Genomic DNA, 22485 nt, shown 5'->3' on the forward strand with positions numbered 1-22485 from the left:
AGATAAAGGGTACAACATTCGGTGCAAGATTATGTCCGACATTAAAGAGAGCATAGTTAATGTAAGAAATACTGCTGGTGATATAAAGATTTAAAAGAGTCAAGCGATTGTAATGATAGCAGATCCTCTTTTGGGACCAGCACGCAAAGAGTTGCCTACCTCTGGTGCATCTTGCTCCCATTGTGTAGAAACATAGAAAATAGATGCAGAAGGAGGCCATTTGTCCCTTCGAGCTTGCACCGTGATTCATTGTGATCATGGCTGATCATCCATCCCCATATCCCTTGATTCCACTAGCCCCTAGAGTTCTATCTAACTCTTTTTAAAATTCATCCAGTGAATTGGCCTCTACTGCCTTCTGTTGCAGAGAATTCCACAAATTCACAACTCTCTGGGTGAAAACGTTTTTTCTCAGTTTTAAATGGCCTTCCCTTTATTGTTAGACTGTGGCCCCTGGTTCTGGACTCCCCAAAACACTGGGAACATTTTACCTGCTTCTAGCTTGACCAGTCCTTTTATAACTTTATATGTTTCTCTAAGATACCCTCTCATCCTTCTAAATTCCAGTGAATACAAGCCCAGTCTTTCCAATCTTTCCTCATATGACAGTCCCGCCATCCCAGGGATTAACCTCGTGAACGTGCGCGGCACTGCCTCAATAGCAAAGATGTACTTTCTCAAATTAGGAGACCAAAACTGCACACAATACTCCTGATGTGGTCACACCAGGGCCCCTTTGGCCATCAATGCTTTATATTTAACTCCGGCCCATCAGTTTTCTTTTTTTTTTTGATACATTTCTCACAGGAACGTCTGCTACAGTATATAGGTACATTGCTTCAATCAAATCGCCAAGAAGCTTGACTTAAGTGCTTGATGGAAATAAAATTGTGCTCATTGGTAAGAGCCACTTGCTGCCATTATGCTTGTCTCAACAAATAAAAATGGAACTGCTAAGCAATTACACTCATATACGATATCCTTTAAATATAATCCCTTATTGAATACAAAAATAAACACACTTTACTACATATCATCAATGGTCACATTGACACTGTTCCACTGATCAACATTACTTGATGAATAGTTGTCCTATACAATGTTTGGTGACCTTGAAAGGTGTTTCTTCAGACACACAGTCGAGCAGTTTTATAATCAATCTAGGCAGCACCTCATGATGTTGATGTTATTGGGATTTGGCAAGTCAAGTTTGATGGTTGATGCCAAAATCACAGTTGCAGACCTTTGGTCTTCCGTCATATTGCAGTTGTATCAACACCAGTCCTGAACAATACAAAAAGTCAAAACTGAAATCTGTGTTCTATATAAATGTGTACCTGTTTTGCCATAATGTAACTAAAACAATCTCTAAATTAATCTGCCGCAGGAGAGAATTTCCTTCTTTACAGTGGTTAAGAATTGGCAAGTCAAAAAACAATGAATAAATGGAACAGAACAAATTCTTGTTGAGGCTCAAAGACTCAAGGGCACAGGTTTAAGGTGGATGTGGCAAAGTTTAAAGGAGATGCGCAGGGCAAGTTTTTTCTTATAAAGAGGGTGGTAGGTGACTGGAATGCAGTGCTGAAGGTGGTGATGGAGGCAGATACGATAGCTTAAGAGGGTTTTAGATCGGCACATGAGTGTGCAGAGAATGAAGGCATATGGATCATCTGCAGGCAGGAGAAATCAGTTTAGCTTGGCACAGACATTGTAGGATGGAGGGCCGATTCCTGTCCTGTACTTTTCTATGTTCTACTTTCTAAGAATGATCAATATGCTTCACTGAACTATAGGGTAGAAGGCTAGAAGTAACTAGAGGTAAGTGCTGTAATCCATAAATTGTGAATGGCAAGGACAGATGGAGATAACTGGGCAAGTCCTACTTAGGGCTGGCAGTGGAAGGCAATATTCCGTTTACTGAAGAATGCTCAACTTTAGATGATGCATCTTCAATGTAACTATGTGCCATTTCATGCACTATCACTGCTCCAATTTCCATTCTACTCAGAATGGACAACCATAAATACGCAATGGTAGCACTGCACATCATTTGTAAGTGTGCTCTTACTGAAAATAAATGTCCTATATATTTTAGTTTTTGGATTGTCTACCGAGTGATACCATTCAAGATGCTAGCGCGTTCATTAGAAGAGCAAACCAAATTGTATTGTTTGCATCTTCAAACTGAGATGAATCCATTACAAACATACCATCAGTTTGGCCTTTCATTGTTAGATAACGGAATGCCACGTTATGCCAGTCTACAACTTCTTCAATCTGAACTGGACCATTCTGCCGTATGCCTCGTAAGAACCCAGCTGTGTGGAAGGAAATGTTGGAAGCTGTTTTATCATGTTCACACATATCTAAAATAAGAACTATTTTGATTAATTTTCAAACTACGTTTTTACAAATGGTTTAGATTAGGTTATTATCTATTTTTTCTTGACTGCTGACCTTTGCTCTCAGAAATCTAAAGATAGCTAGAAAATTAAGCTACAAAAATGTCCCTTTGATTAATTTTCTTTTACATTTTGTTTCTATGCAATTTCACTGACAAGCTTGTACTACATCTTTGGTGCATGATCCCCAGAATTATCAGTCCACTTCTGAGAGGCAGGAATTTTTCCCCGTTGACTTTGCCTAATTCAAATGAGTACATTAGCTAATTTAAAAGGACACAAAGTGCTGGAGTAACTCAATGGCTCGGGTAGTAACTGTGGAAGACATGGATAGGTGTTGTTTCGAGGGGTCTCTGGCCATTGTCCACCCATCTACCAATAACAATCCCAGTCGCCTATAAACAGGCTATCACTTACCAGGCCTTGTTCTACCTCAACCTCTCTTCTCAGCTTTCTCTACCTCCCCCACCCCTCCCCCATTACATTTAGTCTGAAGAAGGGTCCTGACCTGAAACAATGCCTTTCCATGTCATCTTGAGATGTTGCCTGACCTGTGAGTTACTCCAGCACTTTGTGTCCTTTTTCATAAACCAGCATCTGCAGTTCCTTACCTACATTAGTTACATGTAACTAATTCCCCCAAAGAAAAATTCAGGAACAAAGAAGTGTGAAACAACATCAATTTTACTATTCATTTTTGAGAAGAGAGCATCATTGGTAATGCCAGAACAGTTGCAACGCTCAATATTCCTTGAGAAAATGCTGACTCACCACATTCTTGAACTAATGAAGTTCTTCCACCATTAACCTTATGATGAAGCATTTAAATGAGGCAATTATATTTTACTAACAGTGAGGTGGAGTCATATTTGAAGACCATATGGGCAGTAATTCAGCTCGGAGGCAGTTGAAGGGAAATGGTTATTCAAAATAATAGACAATATCAAACTTTGTGTGTTTTTATTATTTTCTCAAGTTGATCAACAGTCTCACTGATTACTGCATAACCAAGTATCAGGTACAGTGACAAGGAACTGTGGATGCTGGGATGTTGAATTAATTGCAAAGTACTGGAGGATCTCACTGGGTGAGGTAGCATCAGTCGAAGGAAAGGACAGGCGACGATTTGGGCCAGGATCTTTCTTCAGTCTGAAACGTTGTCTATTCATTCTCTCCAAAGATTCTGCCTGACCCACTAGTTTCCTCCAGCACTTTGTGTATTGCAGAATATCAAGTCAACTTTTTCAGTGATGAAACAGAGGATATTGAAGAGTCAAGATTTAATTTTCATATAGACCGAAACAGAACATTAAAATTCTTCCAAATTGGATATCCAGTCACTCTACACCTCCATCCCCCACCAGGAGGGTCTTAAAGCACTCTGTTTCTTCCTCCACCGCAGAACCAACCAATCTACCGATACTTTCCTCTGCCTAGCGGAGCTGGTCCTTACCCTCAATAACTTTTCGTTTGACTCCTCCCATTTCCTCCAAATCCAAGGTGTAGTTATGGGCACGCGCATGGGCCCCAGCTATGCCTGCCTCTTTGTAGGGTACGTCGGACAATCCATGTTCGAGGCGTACTGTGGCTCTATCCCCGAGGTCTACCTCCGCTACATTGACGACTGCATTGGTGCTACCTCCTGCACCCATGCAGAACTCACTCACTTCATCCATTTCACCACTAACTTCCATCTGGCACTTAAATTAACCTGGACCATTTAGAAACATAGAAACATAGAAAATAGGTGCAGGAGTAGGCCATTCGGCCCTTCGAGCCTGCACCGCCATTCAATATGATCATGGCTGATCATCTAACTCAGTATCCTGTACCTGCCTTCTCTCCATACCCCCTGATCCCTTTAGCCACAAGGGCCACATCTAACTCCCTCTTAAATATAGCCAAAGAACTGGCCTCAACTACCTTCTGTGGCAGAGAATTCCAGAGATTCACCACTCTCTGTGTGAAAAATGTTTTCCTCATCTCGGTCCTAAAAGATTTCCTCCTTATCCTTAAACTGTGACCCCTTGTTCTGGACTTCCCCAACATCGGGAACAATCTTCCTGCATCTAGCCTGTCTAACCCCTTAAGAATTTTGTAAGTTTCTATAAGATCCCCCCTCAATCTTCTAAATTCTAGTGAGTACAAGCCGAGTCTATCCAGTCTTTCTTCATATGAAAGTCCTGACATCCCAGGAATCAGTCTGGTGAACCTTCTCTGTACTCCCTCTATGGCAAGAATGTCTTTCCTCAGATTAGGAGACCAAAACTGTACGCAATACTCCAGGTGTGGTCTCACCAAGACCCTGTACAACTGCAGTAGAACCTCCCTGCTCCTATACTCAAATCCTTTTGCTATGAATGCTAACATACCATTCGCTTTCTTCACTGCCTGCTGCACCTGCATGCCTACTTTCAATGACTGGTATACCATGACACCCAGGTCTCGTTGCATCTCCCCCTTTCCTAATCGGCCACCATTCAGATAATAGTCTACTTTCCTGTTTTTGCCACCAAAGTGGATAACCTCACATTTATCCACATTATACTGCATCTGCCATGCATTTGCCCACTCACCCAGCCTATCCAAGTCACCTTGCAGCCTCCTAGCATCCTCCTCACAGCTAACACTGCCCCCAGCTTCGTGTCATCCGCAAACTTGGAGATGTTGCATTCAATTCCCTTGTCCAAATCATTAATATATATTGTAAATAGCTGGGGTCCCAGCACTGAGCCTTGCGGTACCCCACTAGTCACTGCCTGCCATTGTGAAAAGGACCCGTTTATTCCTACTCTTTGCTTCCTGTCTGCCAGCCAGTTCTCTATCCACATCAATACTGAACCCCCAAAATTATCACTAATGCATCCACTATTTCTGGGGCTACTTCCTTAAGTACTCTGGGATGCAGCCTATCTGGCCCTGGGGATTTATCGGCCTTTAATCCATTCAATTTACCTAACACCAATTCCCGGCTAACCTGGATTTCACTCAGTTCCTCCATCTCATTTGACCCCCGGTCCCCTGCTATTTCCGTCAGATTATTTATGTCTTCCTTAGTGAAGACAGATCCAAAGTAATTATTCAATTGGTCTGCCATGTCCTTGTTCCCCATGATCAATTCACCTGTTTCTGACTGCAAGGGACCTACATTTGTTTTAACTAATCTTTTTCTCTTCACATATTTATAAAAACTTTTGCAGTCAGTTTTTATGTTCCCTGCCAGTTTTCTTTCATAATCTATTCTCCCTTTCCTAATTAAGCCCTTTGTCCTCCTCTGCTGGACTCTGAATTTCTCCCAGTCCTCTGGTAGGCTGCTTTTTCTGGCTAATTTGTATGTGTCATCTTTTGTTTTGATACTATCCCTGATTTCCCTTGTTATCCACGGATGCACTACCTTCCCTGATTTATTCTTTTGCCAAACTGGGATGAACAATTGTTGTAGCTCATCCATGCAGTCTATAAATGCCTTCCATTGCATATCCACCGTCAACCCTTTAAGAATCAATTGCCAGTCTATCTTGGCCAATTCACGTCTCATACCCTCAAAGTTACCTTTCTTTAAGTTCAGGACCCTTGTTTCTGAATTAACAATGTCACTCTCCATCCTAATGAAGAACTCAACCATATTATGGTCACTCTTGCCCAAGGGGCCACGCACAACAAGACTGCTAACTAACCCTTCCTCATTACTCAATACCCAATCTAGAATAGCCTGCTCTCGTTGGTTCCTCTACATGTTGGTTTAGAAAACTATCCCGCATACATTCCAAGAAATCCTCTTCCTCAGCACCCTTGCCAATATGATTCACCCAATCTATATGTAGATTGAAGTCACCCATTATAACTGTTTTACCTTTGTTGCACGCATTTCTAATTTCCTGTTTGATGGCATCCCCAACTCCACTACTACTGTTAGGTGGCCTGTACACAACTCCCACTAGCGTTTTCTGCCCCTTAGTGTTTCGCAGCTCTACCCATATCGATTCCACATCCTCCAAGCTAATGTCCTTCCTTTCTATTGCGTTAATCTCCTCTCTAACCAGCAACGCTACCCCACCTCCTTTTCCTTTCTGTCTATCCCTCCTGAATATTGAATATCCCTGGATGTTCAGCTCCCAGCCTTGGTCACCCTGGAGCCATGTCTCCGTGATCCCAACTATATCATAGTCATTAATATCTATCTGCACATTCAACTCATCCACCTTATTACAAATGCTCCTTGCATTGAGACACAAAGCCTTCAGGCTTGTTTTTACAACACTCTTACCCCTTATACAATTATGGTGAAAAGTGGCCCTTTTTGATTTTTGCCCTGGATTTGTCTGCCTGCCACTTTTACTTTTCGCCTTGCTACCTATTGCTTCTACCCTAATTTTACACCCCTCTGTCTCTACGCTCACACATTTAAGAAACCCTTTCCCTTTAACTCCATCCTCGACTATCCCATTTGACACCCCACCCCCCGTATTCAGTTTAAAATCACCCGTGCAGCAGTGGCAAACCTGCCTGCCAGAATGCTGGTCCCCCACCTGTTAAGATGCAATCCGTCCCTTTTGAACAGTTCCCCCTTACTCCAAAACAGATCCCAGTGATCTAAGAATCTAAATCCCTGCCCCGTGCACCAGTTCCCCAGCCACACATTCAGGTCCCGTATCTCCCTGTTCCTGCTCTCGCCAGCACAAGGAACTGGAAGCAAACCGGAGATAACAACCCTGGAGGTCCTGCTTTTCAGCATTTTTCCGAGCTCTCTAAAGTCATGCTGCAGAATATTCATCCCCTTCTTTCCGACATCGTTTGTGCCAACATGCACTACCACTTCGCCCTTGAGGATTTTCTGCACTCTGTCCGTGACATCCTGGATACTGGCACCAGGAAGGCAGCACACCATCCTCGAATCCCGTCTGTTGCCGCAGAAACCCCTGTCCGTACCTCTCACAATGGAGTCTCTCACTACAATGGCGTGCCTGACATTGGCCTCTTTGGTTTTGGCTCAACAGCCCTTTTTGCTTCGCAAGCCAGTCCGCCGCTCGGTGTAATAACGTCTTCTGACCCGACAGCTTCTAAGTGGGTGAACCTGTTCACATGAGGTACAACACCCGGGGACGTTTGCATTCCATGCTTCCCTCCCTTGTTCACCGTCACCCACCTTCTCTCTTCCAGTACCTGAGGTGTAACAATCTTACTGTAGGACTTGTCGAGGAACGACTCCGTTTCTCGGACGAACCTGAGATCATCCACTTGCTTCTCCAGTTCCCCAACACGGTCCTTCAGGAGCTGTACCTGGATACACTTCTCACATTTGTAGCAGCCAGAGGCACCAGCAGTGTCCTTGACCTCCCACATACTGCAAGCATCACACTGAATCAGCTTGCCTGTCATCTCCTTCTTTCGTCTCTCCCTCTTCAGAGTTTTGCGTAGCCTCCTTGCCGAGTCTCAAGCCAAAGACTCGCACTTTTCTCACACGGCACTTCCCTCACACTGTCGCTCCCTAAGAGCCGTCTTTCTTATATTGACTGATAAATTGCCTAATTTACCAATTTACAAACCAAATTCCTCAGTTTTCAACTGTTTTCCCCACTCTGACTCACTTCTCTCCTCCCACTAGAGCCAATCAGTGTTTTCTCCTGCTGCTCTTAGTTGCTGTTGCTTCCAAATCCACAGCAGCTCTGAGTAAAGTCTGCCTGTGCTTTGCCTTTCCTTTTCAACTGTTTTCCCCACTCTGACTCACTTCTCTCCTCCCACTAGAGCCAATCAGTGTTTTCTCCTGCTGCTCTTAGTTGCTGTTGCTTCCAAATCCACAGCAGCTCTGTGGATTTCCGACATCTCCCTACCGTTTCTGGACCTCACCATCTCCATCGCAGGGAACAGACTACTCACTGACACCTACTACAAACCCACTGACTCCCATGGCTATCTGGACTATACTTCTTCCCACCCTGCTTCCTGTAAGGACTCTATGCCCTACTCCCAATTCTTCCGACTACGCAGCATCTGCACCCAGGATGAGGTGTTCCAAACCAGGGCATCGGGAATGTCCTCATTCTTTAGGGAATGAGGGTTCCCCTCTTAGACTATAGATGAGGCTCTCACCAGGATCTCTTCTATAAGCCGTAACTCTGCTCTCACTCTCCATCCCCCCACTCATAACAAGGGCAGAGTCCCCTTTGTCCTCACCTTCCACCCTACCAGCCGTCACATACAACAGATAATCCTCCAACATTTTCGCCACGTCCAATGGGATCCCACCACTGGCCACGTCTTCCCATCTCCTCCCCTTTCAACTTTCCGCAGAGACCACTCCCTCCGTAACTCCCTGGTCAATTTGTTCCTTCCCACCCAAACCACCCCCTCCCCTGGTACTTTCCCTTGCAACCGCAAGAAATGCTAGACTTGTTGCTTTACCTCCCCCCTTGACTCCATATAAGGACCTAAACAACCTTTCCAGGTGCGGCAGAGATTCACCTGCACCTCCTCCAACCTCATCTATTGCATCCGCTGCTCTAGGTGTCAGCTGCTCCACATCGGTGAGACCAAGCGTAGGCTTGGCGATCGCTTCACCCAACACCTCCGCTCAGTTCGCAATAACCAACCTGATCTCCTGGTGCCTCAGCACTTCAACTCCCCCTCCCATTCCGAATCCGACCTTTCTGTCCTGGGCCTCCTCCATGGCCAGAGTGAGGCCCACTGTAAATTGGAGGAACAGCACCTCATATTTCACATGGGTAGTTTACACCCCAGTGGTATGAACAATGACCTCCAATTTCAGGTAGTCCTTGCTTTCTTCTCCCTCCTTCCCCTCCCCTTCCCAGCTCTCCCGCAGCCCACTGCCTCCACCCCTTCCTTTCTTCTTACCGCCCCCCCCCCCCACATCAGTCTGAAGAAGGGTCTCGACATGAAACGTCGCCAATTCCTTCGCTCCATAGATGCTGCCTCACCTGCTGAGTTTCTCCAGCATTTTTATCTACCTTCGATTTTTCCAGCATCTGCAGTTCCTTCTTAAACATTAACATTTATCCGTGCAGCAGCACAACAGGTTTGTAAACACAGTACTCAGTAGATAACATAATAAATAAACAAATTAAAAGGTCAATAAATAAAAAAGTGCAGTAATATAATGCAAAGTCCCTGGGGCAACCACGACAGTTCGTAGTTTGAAGTTTAGTTGGTGTTTGCAGTGTTTACTAGCTTGATGGTTGTTGGAAAGAATTTGTTCCTGAATCTGGAGGTCACGGTTTTTAGACTTCTATATCTTCTTCTTGTTGGCAGGAGTGAAATGACAGTGTGGCCAAGGTGGTGTGTGTCTTTGATAATGCTGGCTGCCTTTTTGAGGCAGTGCCTCCTATAGATCCCTTCTATGGTGGGGAGGTCAACTTAAAGAGCACATGACATTTTACCAGGCCTTCTGAGATGCTGCTGATAGAAAAGATGTACGATTCCAAACAAAGATAAACTACAGCATTCAAATCTATAGTGTAGCTCTGGGGAATCTTCATTGGTCTGTGGTGAACTCTTGTGTACCAACTATTGTGCTCACTGTCAATGGCATTTGCTTGCTGCAAAGATATAGGATACCGTATCAGCTGAAAATACGTATCTAAATTGCTAGTTATTCTTTAAGTGTAGGCTACATAAAAAACCTGTGCAATCCACTATTGTTTTAAAACACGATCAACACTTCTGCACAGAAAGGAATTGATGTAATACCTTCAGGGGAGATTTGCGTTGCCCTCTTTGAGGTGTTTCGTATCCAGCCAACAGACGTATGTGCCAACATGTCAATGGAGCGGGTATCTGATATGGTATCAAGGTTATCTCCTTCATTCATTAGTTCACGGCCCTCCGTAGAGCAAAGTTTACCTAAGGGTTTGGACAAAAATAACACACACATTCACAATGGCCCAGTCTTGCAAATTACAACTGGGATGCATTCATTGGAGAAAGATCATAAAGTGAGAATTGCTACTCGAAAATGAAACAAGGTTGGTCTTTTCCTGAAATTAATTAAAAAAATTAAATATAAATCAGTTCAAAAAAGAAAAGATGAGTAATGTTATAGGTCAAATCTGATAGGCAGTTTATCTGAAATACAAACGTTTTGATGATGCTGTGTGGTTTTAAGACCGTTTGGTTTTATTTTAGATTTAGAGAAGTGGAATAAAGTGTAATTTTAGGATTTCAGACTCCTACATCTTATTCCTGAACCTGGAGGTCACGATTTTCAGAAATACCTCCTTCCCGTTGGCGGGAGTGGAAATAACATAAAGAGGAATTTTAAACAAATTCCAAGGTGAAATTAATTCTCACTATTTACCCTTTTGGGGGGCATAGATAGAGTGGATAGAGAGAAACGTTTGACCTAACAGATGTGTAAATCAGAGGCCACAGGTTTAAGGTGAGGAGTAAGAGTGTTGGAGGTGACTTAGTTTAGTGATCACCTTTTCACTAGTTCTATCCTACTCACTAGGAACAATTTGCCAAAGTCAATTAACCTACAAACCGACACATCGGACATGTGGGAGAAAACCCACGCGGTCACAGGGAGAACGTACAAACTCCATACAGACAGCAACCATGGTCAGGATCGAACCTGAGTCTCTGGCGCTATAATGGGCCTGTCCCAGTTAGGCGATTTTTCAGGCGACTGCCGGTGACTGTCAAGTCGTAGCAGGTCGCTGAAAAACCGGCGACTGGAACGGCTACTGAAACGACGACTGGCAGAGTGGAACACACATACACCACATTGCTTCCTTCATCAGCCAATTATGCAGGCGGGGGACAGGGCAAGCAGGGGGAGCGTTGTCTGAGTGAAATTCACATGGTGCAAAGACAATGTGATACCGACACACACCACGATGAACAGGAAGGTTGGCGCTCAATTAAAACGGTGAAAACACAGTGTCCGGGAAGGGTCACTTAAGTCCTTTAAAAGAGGGGGGGGGGGAGAGGTGGGGGTAAGAGCGGGAAGAAGGGGGAGATGGGGTGGGGAGAAGGAGTGGAGACAACTTTTAAGAAGCCAGAGATGCACGGTTGTGAAGCTCGGCGGACATTAACATTACTGGTCGGTTATCCTTGGTTCTGAAAACTACTGCTTATGTTTTTTTTCCCCAATGAGCCAATTAAATTCACCGGTCAGCACCGGCTACAACCGGCTACAACCTGCGACAACCTACGACCTCCTGGCAACCCACTACCACTGCATCTACGAGAATTTTTGCTACTCTCCATGGCGTAAAAATTCTGGTCGCCGCTAATTTTTTAACGTTGAATAATTAGCGATGACCAGAATGAAGCCACGACTAGTTACGAGAATGCGGGAACTACTCACCACCATGCAGGCGACACCACGGCAACCTCCGGCGAACATGTGGCGACCTCATAGCCTCCTGTAGTTGCCTAAAAATTGTGTAAGTGGGACAGGCCCATAAGGCAGCAACTCTACCGCAGCGCCACTGTGCTGCCCTAGAGGGACTTGGGGAAAGGTTTTTCTCCCAGAGGATGACTGCAGACTAGAAGTGCATTTATTCAAATCTGCATGAATAAATAGGTATTAAAACATATTAACCACACGGGTGGGTCCACTGTCAAATCTTAGGAAGACTGGGGATGGAAAGCAGACTTGCAACTTTGAAGGGTTTGAGTGAAAAGCACATGTTTTTCATACAGACTTGTAGTTTTGTGGTCATTTTTACAAATGCCTTGCTCTGTTTTCAATTCCATAGAACATACAGACTCTTTGGCCCACAATTTCTCTGGCAAACATAATGCCAAATTAAACTAATACCTTCTGCCTGTACTTCATCCATGCCCCTCCATTCCCTACATATACATGTGCCCATCTTAAAGCCTCTTAAATGTCACCATCATATTGGCTTCCACCACGACCCCTGGCAGCACATTCCAGGCATCCAACACTGACTGTATAAAATAAAAAATCGCCCCATACATTTCCATTAAACTTTCCCCCTCTGAGCATAAAGCTATGTCTTCTTGACTTTAAAATGTCCACCTTGGGAAAACATTCTGACTGTCTATCCTATCTATGATCTCATAATTTGATATACTCCTATAGGATCTTCCATCACTTCCGACGATCCAGATAAAACAATCCGAGTTTGTTCAACCTCTCCCTCCAGTTCGTAGTCTCTAATCCAGGCATCATCCTGGTAAATCTTTACTGCACACTTTCCACAGCATCCACATCTTCCTGTAATAGGGCAACCAGAACCGCACAGAATAATTCAAATGCGGCATAACGAATGTTTTATAAATTTGCAATATGAATTTTTGATTCAATGCCCAGACTGATGAATTTACTGATTATGTGCCCAAATTTATTGATTGGATTTAAATTTCACAACCAGCATAATGGGAATACATTTAATAGCTGAGTTGGTGCCTTACAGCACCAGAGACCCATTATCGATCCTGATTATGAGTGTTGTCTGTATGGAGCATGTACGTTCACCTTGGGACCACGTGGATTTCCTCCAGGTGCTCTGGTTTCCTCCAACATCCCAAAAGTATACAGGTTTATATGTTCTGTAGGTTTCTTTCTTGCCAATTTTAAAAAGGTTTTGTGCAGTGTATGTTTAAATTGGCCGTGGTGATCAACATCACAGCTGGAGCTTGTGATCAGTGCAATTTCCAGTTAAAAGCTGCTGTTGGAAATATTTGCAAATGAAACTTTATGCTTGAAAGTAACAGGTTAATGCCCCAGTGGAAAAAATACATAAAACTATTAGAATACTGATAGTGTTTGCGGATCTTATCAACTGTTTGTAATTAGACTTTCTAACAGGTATAATGTATTGCCTTCTTAATAAGTTTAATTGGTTTGCTAATCTGTAATATCTATATAATTAAGAGTCTCATCTTGACCACTTCCTGTCTGCACTGTATATTGATTTTAGAAAATACGCTACCATATATCGCTATGATTTTTGGCCATCTTACTCACAGTCCTCCGCAGAGCAGGCCCCAAGGATTCTTCTCATCGATGAAAAAAAGGTATGAGTGTTTAAAAAACCTTGAGATCCTCTCGCCTGTCAATCACCACGATGAAGGTAATGCCCCTTTCGGGGGGGTGGGCAGGACTATAAAACCCCGTATGCCTGAACATGACTCAGTCACTCTGCAACATCGCAAGGGAGAGGCCACGATTCTCAATCTAGGCTGTGAATCAACTGAACTGTGAGTCTGCAATGTACTTGCAAAAAATGATTTGTTAGCCCTTAATGAAAATGAAATCTGTTTGGCCTGCCTTGTGCTTGAAACTGTAATGGAAATGAAATGAAAATGCAATAAGCTGTTTGGCCTGCCATGTGCTTGAAACTGCAAAGGAAATGAAATGAAAATGCAATAAGCTGTTTGGCCTGCCCTGTGCTTGAAACTGCAATGGTAATGGCAATGGAAATGAAGTGAAAATGCAATGAGCTGTTTGGCTTGGCCTGCCCTGTGCTTGAAACTGCAATGGCAATGGAAATGAAGTGAAAAGGCAATGAGCTATTTGGCTTGGCCTGCTCTGTGCTTGAAACTGCAATGGCAATGGAAATGAAGTGAAAATGCAATGAGCTGTTTGGCTTGGCCTGACCTGTGCTTGAAACTGCAATGGCAATTGAAATGAAGTGAAAATGCAATGAGCTGTTTGGCTTGGCCTGCCCTGTGCTTGAAACTGCAATGGCAATTGAAATGAAGTGAAAATGCAATGAGCTGTTTGGCTTGGCCTGCACTGTGCTTGAAACTGCAATGGCAATTGAAATGAAGTGAAAATGCAATGAGCTGTTTGGCTTGGCCTGCCCTGTGCTTGAAACTGCAATGGCAATGGAAGTGAAATGAAAATGCAATCAGCTGTTTGGCCTGCTCTGTGCTTGACACTTCAATGGCAATGGAAGTGAAATAAAAATGCAATCAGCTGTTTGTCTTGCCCTGCCCTGTGCTTGAAACGGCAATGGCAATGGAAGTGAAATGAAAATGCAATCAGCTGTTTGTCAAGTCAAGTCAAGTCAAGTCAAGTTTATTCGTCACATACACATACGAGATGTGCAGTGAAATGAAGTGGCAATGCTCGCGGAGTTTGTACAAAAAGACAAACAAACAGACTAAACGAACTACAAACAGAATTGAATGGCGTGGCCTGCCCTGTGCTTGAAACTGCAATGGCAATGGAAGTGAAATGAAAATGCAATGAGCTGTTCGGCCTGCCCTGTGCTTGAAACTGCAATGGCAATGGAAGTGAAATGAAAATGCAATGAGCTATTCGGCCTGCCCTGTGCTTGAAACTGCAATGGCAATGGAAGTGAAATGAAAAAGCAATGAGCTCTTTGGCCTGCCCTTTGCTTGAAACTGCAATGGCAATGGAAGTGAAATGAAAACGCAATGAGCTGTTCAGCCTGCCCTGTGCTTGAAACTGCAATGGCAATGGAATTGAAATGAAAATGCAATCAGCTGTTTGGCGTGGCCTGGCCTGGCCTGTGCTTGAAACTGCAATGGCAATAGAAGTGAAATGAAATGAGTTGTTTAGCCTGCCTGAAACCACTAATTTTGGCCCACATGGCCCATATTAGCTGAGAAACCAGTCCCTTTTGCCCAAAATGCCCGTATTAGCCCAGGAGGAGCATTTGGCCCAAAGGACCCGTGCCAGGCCAGGAAAAGTCCAGAAACAGTGCCTTTCACTGATATTTCACTCTGATTTTTTTTTAAAGAGCCCCTTCGGCCCATCAGTAAGTATTCCCTCTGCAAGTATTAAACCTCACCCCAGTATTTTTCTCCCTCCCTTCATCGGCTCCCTGTGAGATCCAGGACAGGATAGACTTTCTTCCTTCATTGCTGTGATCTGCACAAAAAGATGAAAAATGTCTAAATTTGATTCTCCACTCTCTCCCCTTTCTCTCTCTCTCACAGAGTCTCTCGTCTGTTTTGGGCTGAATTTTTGGCAGTTTCTGAGCTGTCAGCCCACCAGGCCTGAGTGACAGCTGCCAGCCCACCAGGCCTGAATGACTGAACTGCCAGCCCACCAGGCCTGTTGACTGAGCTGCCAGCCCACCAGGCCTGAGTGACTGAGCTGCCAGCCCACCAGGCCTGAGTGACTGAGCTGCCAGCCCAATAATCCATTTGGCCCACAATGTCCATACTAGCCCCCCTGGAAACCAGTCCCTTTGGCCCACAACACCCATTCTAGACCTCCAGAAAGCCCCCCCCCCACCACTGGCCACCAATATTGGAATTGGTGGAGAGGTGGAATATTGCGTTGGGGGACCAGCCTTCCTGTGTGAACATGGGACCCAACGGGTCCCACTTAGTCTAGTTTTGTCATAAATTTACCGGCATCTGATCTTTATAAATTTACAGTTCATCAGCTTTCTCACCAGCCTGACCTAAGGATACATGTCAGATTAGCTAGGTTGTCTGTCATGTTGCGTTAAGGATATAAAGCAAAGCCACATCACATACTGATGTTGCCATGTTCTTGTTTAGAATCCTCTCCTGCAAAACTTTTACACATTAAAATCCCATAAGATTTGCGAACAGAGGTGATAGTAATGCGTATAAACAAATCTCAGGAACATAAATTATAGGATTATTGCTAAATAATTTTGTATTCTTATTTATTTCCAGAACATTATGATATATGGCTATAAACCTGATATAATACCTCTGTTTCTTTCTCCATGGATGCTGTCTGACTTGCTGGGTATTAACTCCATTTTATTTATTTTAATTATTTCCTTTTTGCAGACAAAAAAATATGTCTGTCCACCCTTGAACCATTTGGACATCCTGAAGCATGATTTACAAGTTTGTTTAGAGTGGATGACTTCAATCTGGAGCTGTCACCCACAAAGATCCAGGGAGTTCAATGGCCTTCTTCAGATCCAAAACTTCAACAATTTTATTTCCCACGGGTTAGTTCCCTTTGTAGCATTACAATTATTATTTATCATGTTTCCATAGCCATATTTAACATTACAGAGACACAAAAATGTCAAGTGATTGTACAATAATGAAATTCAGTCATTCTTAACCTTATTGTGGGGTATCACTTCAAATTAAATTTGTCTCTGGCATCATAATGCTTGTATAATTCTTGTTCAAGTATTAGAAATATAAAAAGAATGTAATATATCTCTGTTATTAGGCACTTTGATTTTTCTCCTTATCTCTGTCTATCTCCTTAACAGCGATATCAAATGTGACCAAAACTTTCACATGTTATGGTTGATTTTTGGGAAGTATCTGGGACAGTTTTCATGATGATAAAGTGCTGCCTAAGAGTTATGTCAAGTTCGGGAGTTGTGGCGGTGTAGATGATTTGAATAACTGGAACCAGTGGTATGGCTACAAAGTTTGGGAAGGGGTAAGTATTGTAACTATGGTATGATCAAGGTTTTCTAGATGGGGTGGGTGGGTGAATGTATCAGGATTTATATTTTGGGTCCTGAAGGGAGGGGAGAAGAAGGATCAATATCAAGTATTGGGAAGCGCTCCTTATAACTGTGGCTGAAGATCAGACAATGATGTGTCAAGATGACAGAGCTAGTGGTTTCAAGCAGATGAACAAAGTTGGACCAAGGCTCATCCCCTCCCATATCCCATTAACTCTGTCCCATACATCTCACTGGCAGGTCTGATCTGCATTCACAAGGGTAAAGGGCCTGACCCACTTACGTGTCCTTGGTATGCAAATTACGCGACCTCGTGGTCGCGTTGAGCCGAGATGGTCGAGCGAAGGTCGGGCGCGATTACATGCGTACGCACAGCCGTCTGGAGCACGTGCCGTCATTTGAAGATGGTTACAAAGCTGGAGTAACTCAGCAGGACCGGCAGCATCACTGGAGAGAAGCAATGGGTGACGTTTCGTGTCGAGACTCTTCTTCAGACTGAAAAAAAGGCTCTTGACCCGAAACGTCACCCATTGCTTCTCTCCAGAGATGCTGCCGGTCCCGCTGAGTAACTCCAGCATTTTGGGTCTATCTTCAATTTTCTTGGCCCTGCTCTGGGAGTAGAAGTGGGGGCGGATCTGGACCGTAACGGCCGTGAGCCCCAGGCCGAGTTCGGCGATCGTTTGCCTGCTTCTGCTCCTGTTGAAGGTGAGACGTTGCGTCGCGCCAGGGTCTTGGGCCTGTCCCACTTTGGTCGTCAGTTCTGCGACAGGCCCTTGGTGCGCGAAGATTTCGTTCACTGCAAGAATTTCGGAGCCCCGTGCGATGTCGGGACCAGCCCCGCACAACTCCATACCCCTCCGCGCTTCTAAGTGGGACCGGCCCTGCGCGGCCATACGGTGCCCATATGCCTCAAGCGACCACGAGGTCGCGTAATTTGCGAGCCAAGGACGCATAAGTGGGACAGGTCCTTAACTCCTTGAAAAATGGTTGGACCTATCTGCTTGTGGTCAAGTATAATGCTGACTTGATCTTTAAGTAACATCCAGATCCACAAAAAGGAAGGTGACAAGGTGAGCAATCAGATGCTGTATGCAAGTTCCAGTGATCTTACTTCAGTAAAATGTTGAAGGAATACTTTCACTGGTAGAATAAATAGGATGGAAACTGAATAGTCAATTGGAGAATTACGGTAGAATGGTGGAATGAAATGTTCACATCAATGGCTATTGCTACTGCTGGCTATGTCAACAGAGCCGAAGGTCAGGTTTCTGACCCATGCCACCAGCTCTGTAATGGAACATCAGCCAGGGTCGATCTTTTAGTTTTTTCTTTGTTTTTAGAGATACAGTGTGGAAACAGGCCCTTCGGCCCACTGAGTCCTCGTAAACCAGTAACCCCCGCACACTAACTAGTGACATTTAATAATTTTTACCGAAGCCAATTAACTTACAAACATGTACATCTTTGAAGTGCGGGTGGAAACCAGAGATCCCAGAGAAAGCCCATGCAGGTCACGGGAGAACATACAAACTCCATACAGGCAGCACTGTGGTCAGGATCGAACCCAGATCCCTAGTACTGTAAGGCAGCAACTCTACTGCAGCGACACCATGCCATCCTAAAAAGTAGTAGGGGATTTTAACTTACTGAATACTGAATGGGATCACCTTAATGAGAAAGGTTTGGAGGGGGAGGAATTTTCAAAGTGTAGTAGGTTAGTAGAAGGTTCTCCTGGATCTCACATAGTCAAGTGGAAGGGGTGTCAGTGGGAGTTGATTTTGGTTAATGGTCATAATTCTGGAAATGTTAAGGTTGTTATGAAAAGGACAAGGATAGACCAGAAATTAAGGTCAAATACTGAGAGAAGGTGAATTTTCATATGCTAAGGCAGGAATGTGAACTGCAAGGTAATCATTCACAAATGTGATACAGTAAAACTCTAATAATCTGGCAGCCTCGGGACTTCGTCAAGAGGCAGCATCAATGGTGTTCACAGTAGAAGATGGCACTAGGCAGCCCATCTCCAGAGGGTTTATAAACATATTGGATGAAAGCAGAGGTGAGACTATTTATTTACTAGACTCCATTGAGTCTGTCAGCAGGTCAGGCAGCATCTCTGACAGAACATGGATAGGTGACGTTCTGGGTCGACTCCAAATTCTTCAGACTCCAAATATAGAAAAAAGGAAACGGTCTGAAGGAAGTTCTCGACCCGAAACGTCACATATCCATGTTCTCCAGGGTTGCTGCCGGCCCTGCTGAGTTACTCCGGCTCTTTGTGTCCTTTTGTGTATTAACCAGCATCTGCAGTTTCCTGCTTCTCCATTTAGTCTGTGCCTATTAAAGGTGCAAAATTGATTCTGCACCTTTGCATAAATCCCTGGCATTCATGCGCTTTTAGCTGACTTTTGTCAGTTCCTCTAATATTCAAGCTAGGGAATAAAAGCATGATATATTTAGCTTCAATCATGAAACACATACATGTTGGTACATGGCTGGAGCATTCAACTCAATGAAAATCATCGACTTACCCCTATGTTTGCACAGCATTTTGATGTAGTAGAAAAGATGGGTGCATAGATTGAATGGAGATGGAGTCCCAGATTTCCTGATCATGTCACGGATTAACATAGCCCTCCCAAACTTCCACTCAGTGTCTGACTGAGCCTGGATTCGCTGGTAGGTGTCACTCATCATGGCAATCAGCAAGTTGATCAGGACAATCAGTGACATGACAAGGTACATTCCAAATATAAACTTGACAATGAACTGGGTAAATATGGGTGTCCGATACAATGCGGGCAAGGAGTCAGGATCCACCATACCGAAGAGAGCAAAGAAAAGTAAGACGGTAATATCCAGTGGGTCTTGAATGTCATAAAGTACCTGTTCAGAATCCGATCTATTGTCAGCAGATGGGTTGAGCGGTGGAACAGGGTACACAGGTTGGTAAACTGCTGCAAGCTGCATGGTGAAGGCGACGTGAAACAGGGCAAGAATGATTGCAAATCTGGCCAGGTCCTTCATCAGGTCTCGGATAATGATGGCCCAGGGGCCGAAGAGGTGGTGGAAGGTGAGAAACTCCAAAAACTGCACAAAGCAGAGGGTCATGGCCACTGCAAGGAAGATATTTCGAGCAAAGAAGCAGTGCAGCCGCTCGTGGTCCCGGAAAGCAAATGCAAGGAGGTGACAGAAGACTGCGACGGCTGAAAATCCCAGGATGAATACTCGAATCCACGCCAATCCTGCCCGCTCCCCTGGGTGGGTCAGCTCCGAGACCAGCATTCCTGAAAGCCAAGCCAGCAGCAGCCATTCATTCCAACAGGGAAGCATCCGACCTTCGTATATTGGGCTGAGCGGGGGATAGACGATGGTTAACACAAACAACACCAGCAGGAAGATATGAGAAACCAAATGGCTCATGAACTTCATTATTGGGATCCTGTTGAACTGGTGCTTAAATGGGAGGGAGAAGAGCAGCCAAATGGGAGGACAGACTAGGAAGGTAAAAAACAAAAGGACTATTTTCCAGTGGGCCCACTTCAAGTTCCCATACCAGACGTCGGTCAGGTACTTCTGCACGGCTGGGTGGGCCACCACTTCCTTCTGCTCGCACTCTATTAAGGAGTCCAGCATGGTGGTGCCCCGATGGTCCACAGCTCGGAGCAGGTACCCAGCACTCCTGCAACCGGATGCCACCGTAAGCAGCTCGCTTGCCATGTTCTCGCAATACTTGGCGGCTTCCAGCAACTCCTTGGACCTCTCCTTTTCCTTCAGAGCCGTGATGCCAAATGCACGGGAGAGTTTGATGGCAGTGTCCATGGGGGCGGCCGAGTGCAGGACAAACTCCTCAATGACCTTGTTCCGATTAAGCTTTCCACAAACCATGAGGTCAAAGATGAACTGCAACCAAATCCACAATAATTACGTTCGTTATTCTTATGAGCTGTAGCTTAGTTCACTGATTAAATCAGAACAGATCGGCAATTATAATTACATTTACCTTATCCACTGAAATCCCTCAAAGCATTTCATACTATAAAAGTACCGATAGTGTAACATGGTTGACAACTGATCTCTTGCGTAGTTTTATATACCAGTTTCAACATCGAAATATGGCAACAGGCCAGTGAACTCTAAAAGCTTCCACATATAACCTTACCAATACATAATTGTATCCCTTTCCTTCATGAGCTTGCCTAGTTTCCCTTCCAATGTATTGCTGGGAAACAAAATATATAAGTAGGAAGATCATCCTTCCATTATATAAGGAATTGGTGAGATCAAATCTGGAGTATTGTGTCTGGTATTGCTAATTTAAGAATGTTAAAGCATTAGAGGCAGTACAGAGAAGGTTTAATGGACTAATAATTGGAATAGGGGGATTATCTTAAGTGGAAAAGTTGGACATGCTAAGTTTGAAGAATGATACTTTATGATCATCTGAGGTTTAGTTTAGTTTAGTTTAGAGATACAGTGTGGAAATAGGCCCTTTGGCCCAACAAGTCTGTGCCAACCAACCTGTACACTAGTTCTATCCTACACACCAGGGACAATTTACAGAAGCCAATTAATCTACAAACCTGCACTTCTTTGGAATGTGTGAGAAAACCAAAGCACCCAGAGAAATCCTACGTGGTCACAGGTAAAATGAACAAACTCCATATAGACAGCACCCATAGTCAGGATCGAACCCGGGTCTCTGGTGCTGTAAGACAGCAACTCTACTGCTGTGCCACTGTACTGCCCACATGTGGATGTGGAGAGGACTTTTCCTTTTGTGGGAGAATCTAGGATTAGGTGTCACTGTTTCATTGTGTGTGCAACCCAAACCTGGGATGGGAAAAGAGGGGAGAGAGAAATGAATTAAGCTAAACAGCAGATGGCCAATAGCATTTTTGAATAGAGAACACCAACAGCAGAATACCAACAGCAGAGCATCAGCCATTAGAACAGAATGTGTTCTGAAGCAACTGCAATGGGGTTGGGTCAGTTTGGATGGGAATAGGAATGGAGCAAGTAAACCAAAGGTTTGAACAGCAAACTCATCACCAATATAATCAATCCACAAACCTTTGAAACATTGAACCATTTTCCAACATGCTAAGAGGTATTTCTGGCAGCATCTTGGATTCCTCTGCGATTTGTGTGAGGATTTATGTTTCTTAAATGGAAAGTGGAATTCATGGAAAACAAGTACTGGTGGCAAGACCAGTATTTGCCGTCTTCCTAATTGCCCTTCAGAAAGAGGTTGTGAACTACCTAATTGAACCGCTGCAGTATATTGGTGGTGCTGCAGTTAAATGACCAGACTGGTAATCCAGAGGGCAGGACTAACAATCTGGAGGCCTGAGTTCCAATCTAATGTTGGCAGCTATGGAATTTATATTTAATTAATGATCTGGAATTTAAAGATATCAATTTGTCATGATGACCACAAAACGATCAAATTGTTATAAAAACCTAGTTGGTTTATTAATGTCCTTCAGAAGAGAAAATCTGTCATGCCTTCATTTTTTGGCTTATATGTTATTCCAAATATACTGATATAATTGACTCAAATGCCTCTGAAGTGGACGGCCGATGCACTCACTTCAAGGACAATTAGGAATGGATAATAAATGGTGTCCTCTCTGTTAATACATATATCGTAAAAAGTAAATAAAAGATAAACTCCTTCTGGTGAAGGTTCTCTCACAGTG

At 44.0% G+C, this 22485-nt stretch overlaps 1 protein-coding gene across 1 annotated transcript in view; it reads right to left on the reverse strand.

The window, feature by feature from the left end:
* Nucleotides 1-789: 789 nt before the first annotated feature.
* The window catches only part of LOC116972354 (ankyrin-1-like), a 91810-nt gene continuing 70114 nt past the window's right edge, over nucleotides 790-22485 (reverse strand). Inside the window, exons 20-23 of the mRNA XM_033019932.1 lie at nucleotides 19315-20686; nucleotides 10107-10259; nucleotides 2211-2318; nucleotides 790-1284 (exon numbers count right to left, since the gene is read on the reverse strand). Coding sequence (XP_032875823.1) covers nucleotides 1205-1284; nucleotides 2211-2318; nucleotides 10107-10259; nucleotides 19315-20686 — 1713 coding nt within the window. The 3' untranslated portion in view covers nucleotides 790-1204. The remainder of the gene's footprint in view (nucleotides 1285-2210; nucleotides 2319-10106; nucleotides 10260-19314; nucleotides 20687-22485) is intronic.

This window comes from Amblyraja radiata, chromosome 4 (genome assembly GCF_010909765.2).
Source record: "Amblyraja radiata isolate CabotCenter1 chromosome 4, sAmbRad1.1.pri, whole genome shotgun sequence".
Taxonomy (NCBI): Eukaryota; Metazoa; Chordata; class Chondrichthyes; order Rajiformes; family Rajidae; genus Amblyraja; species Amblyraja radiata.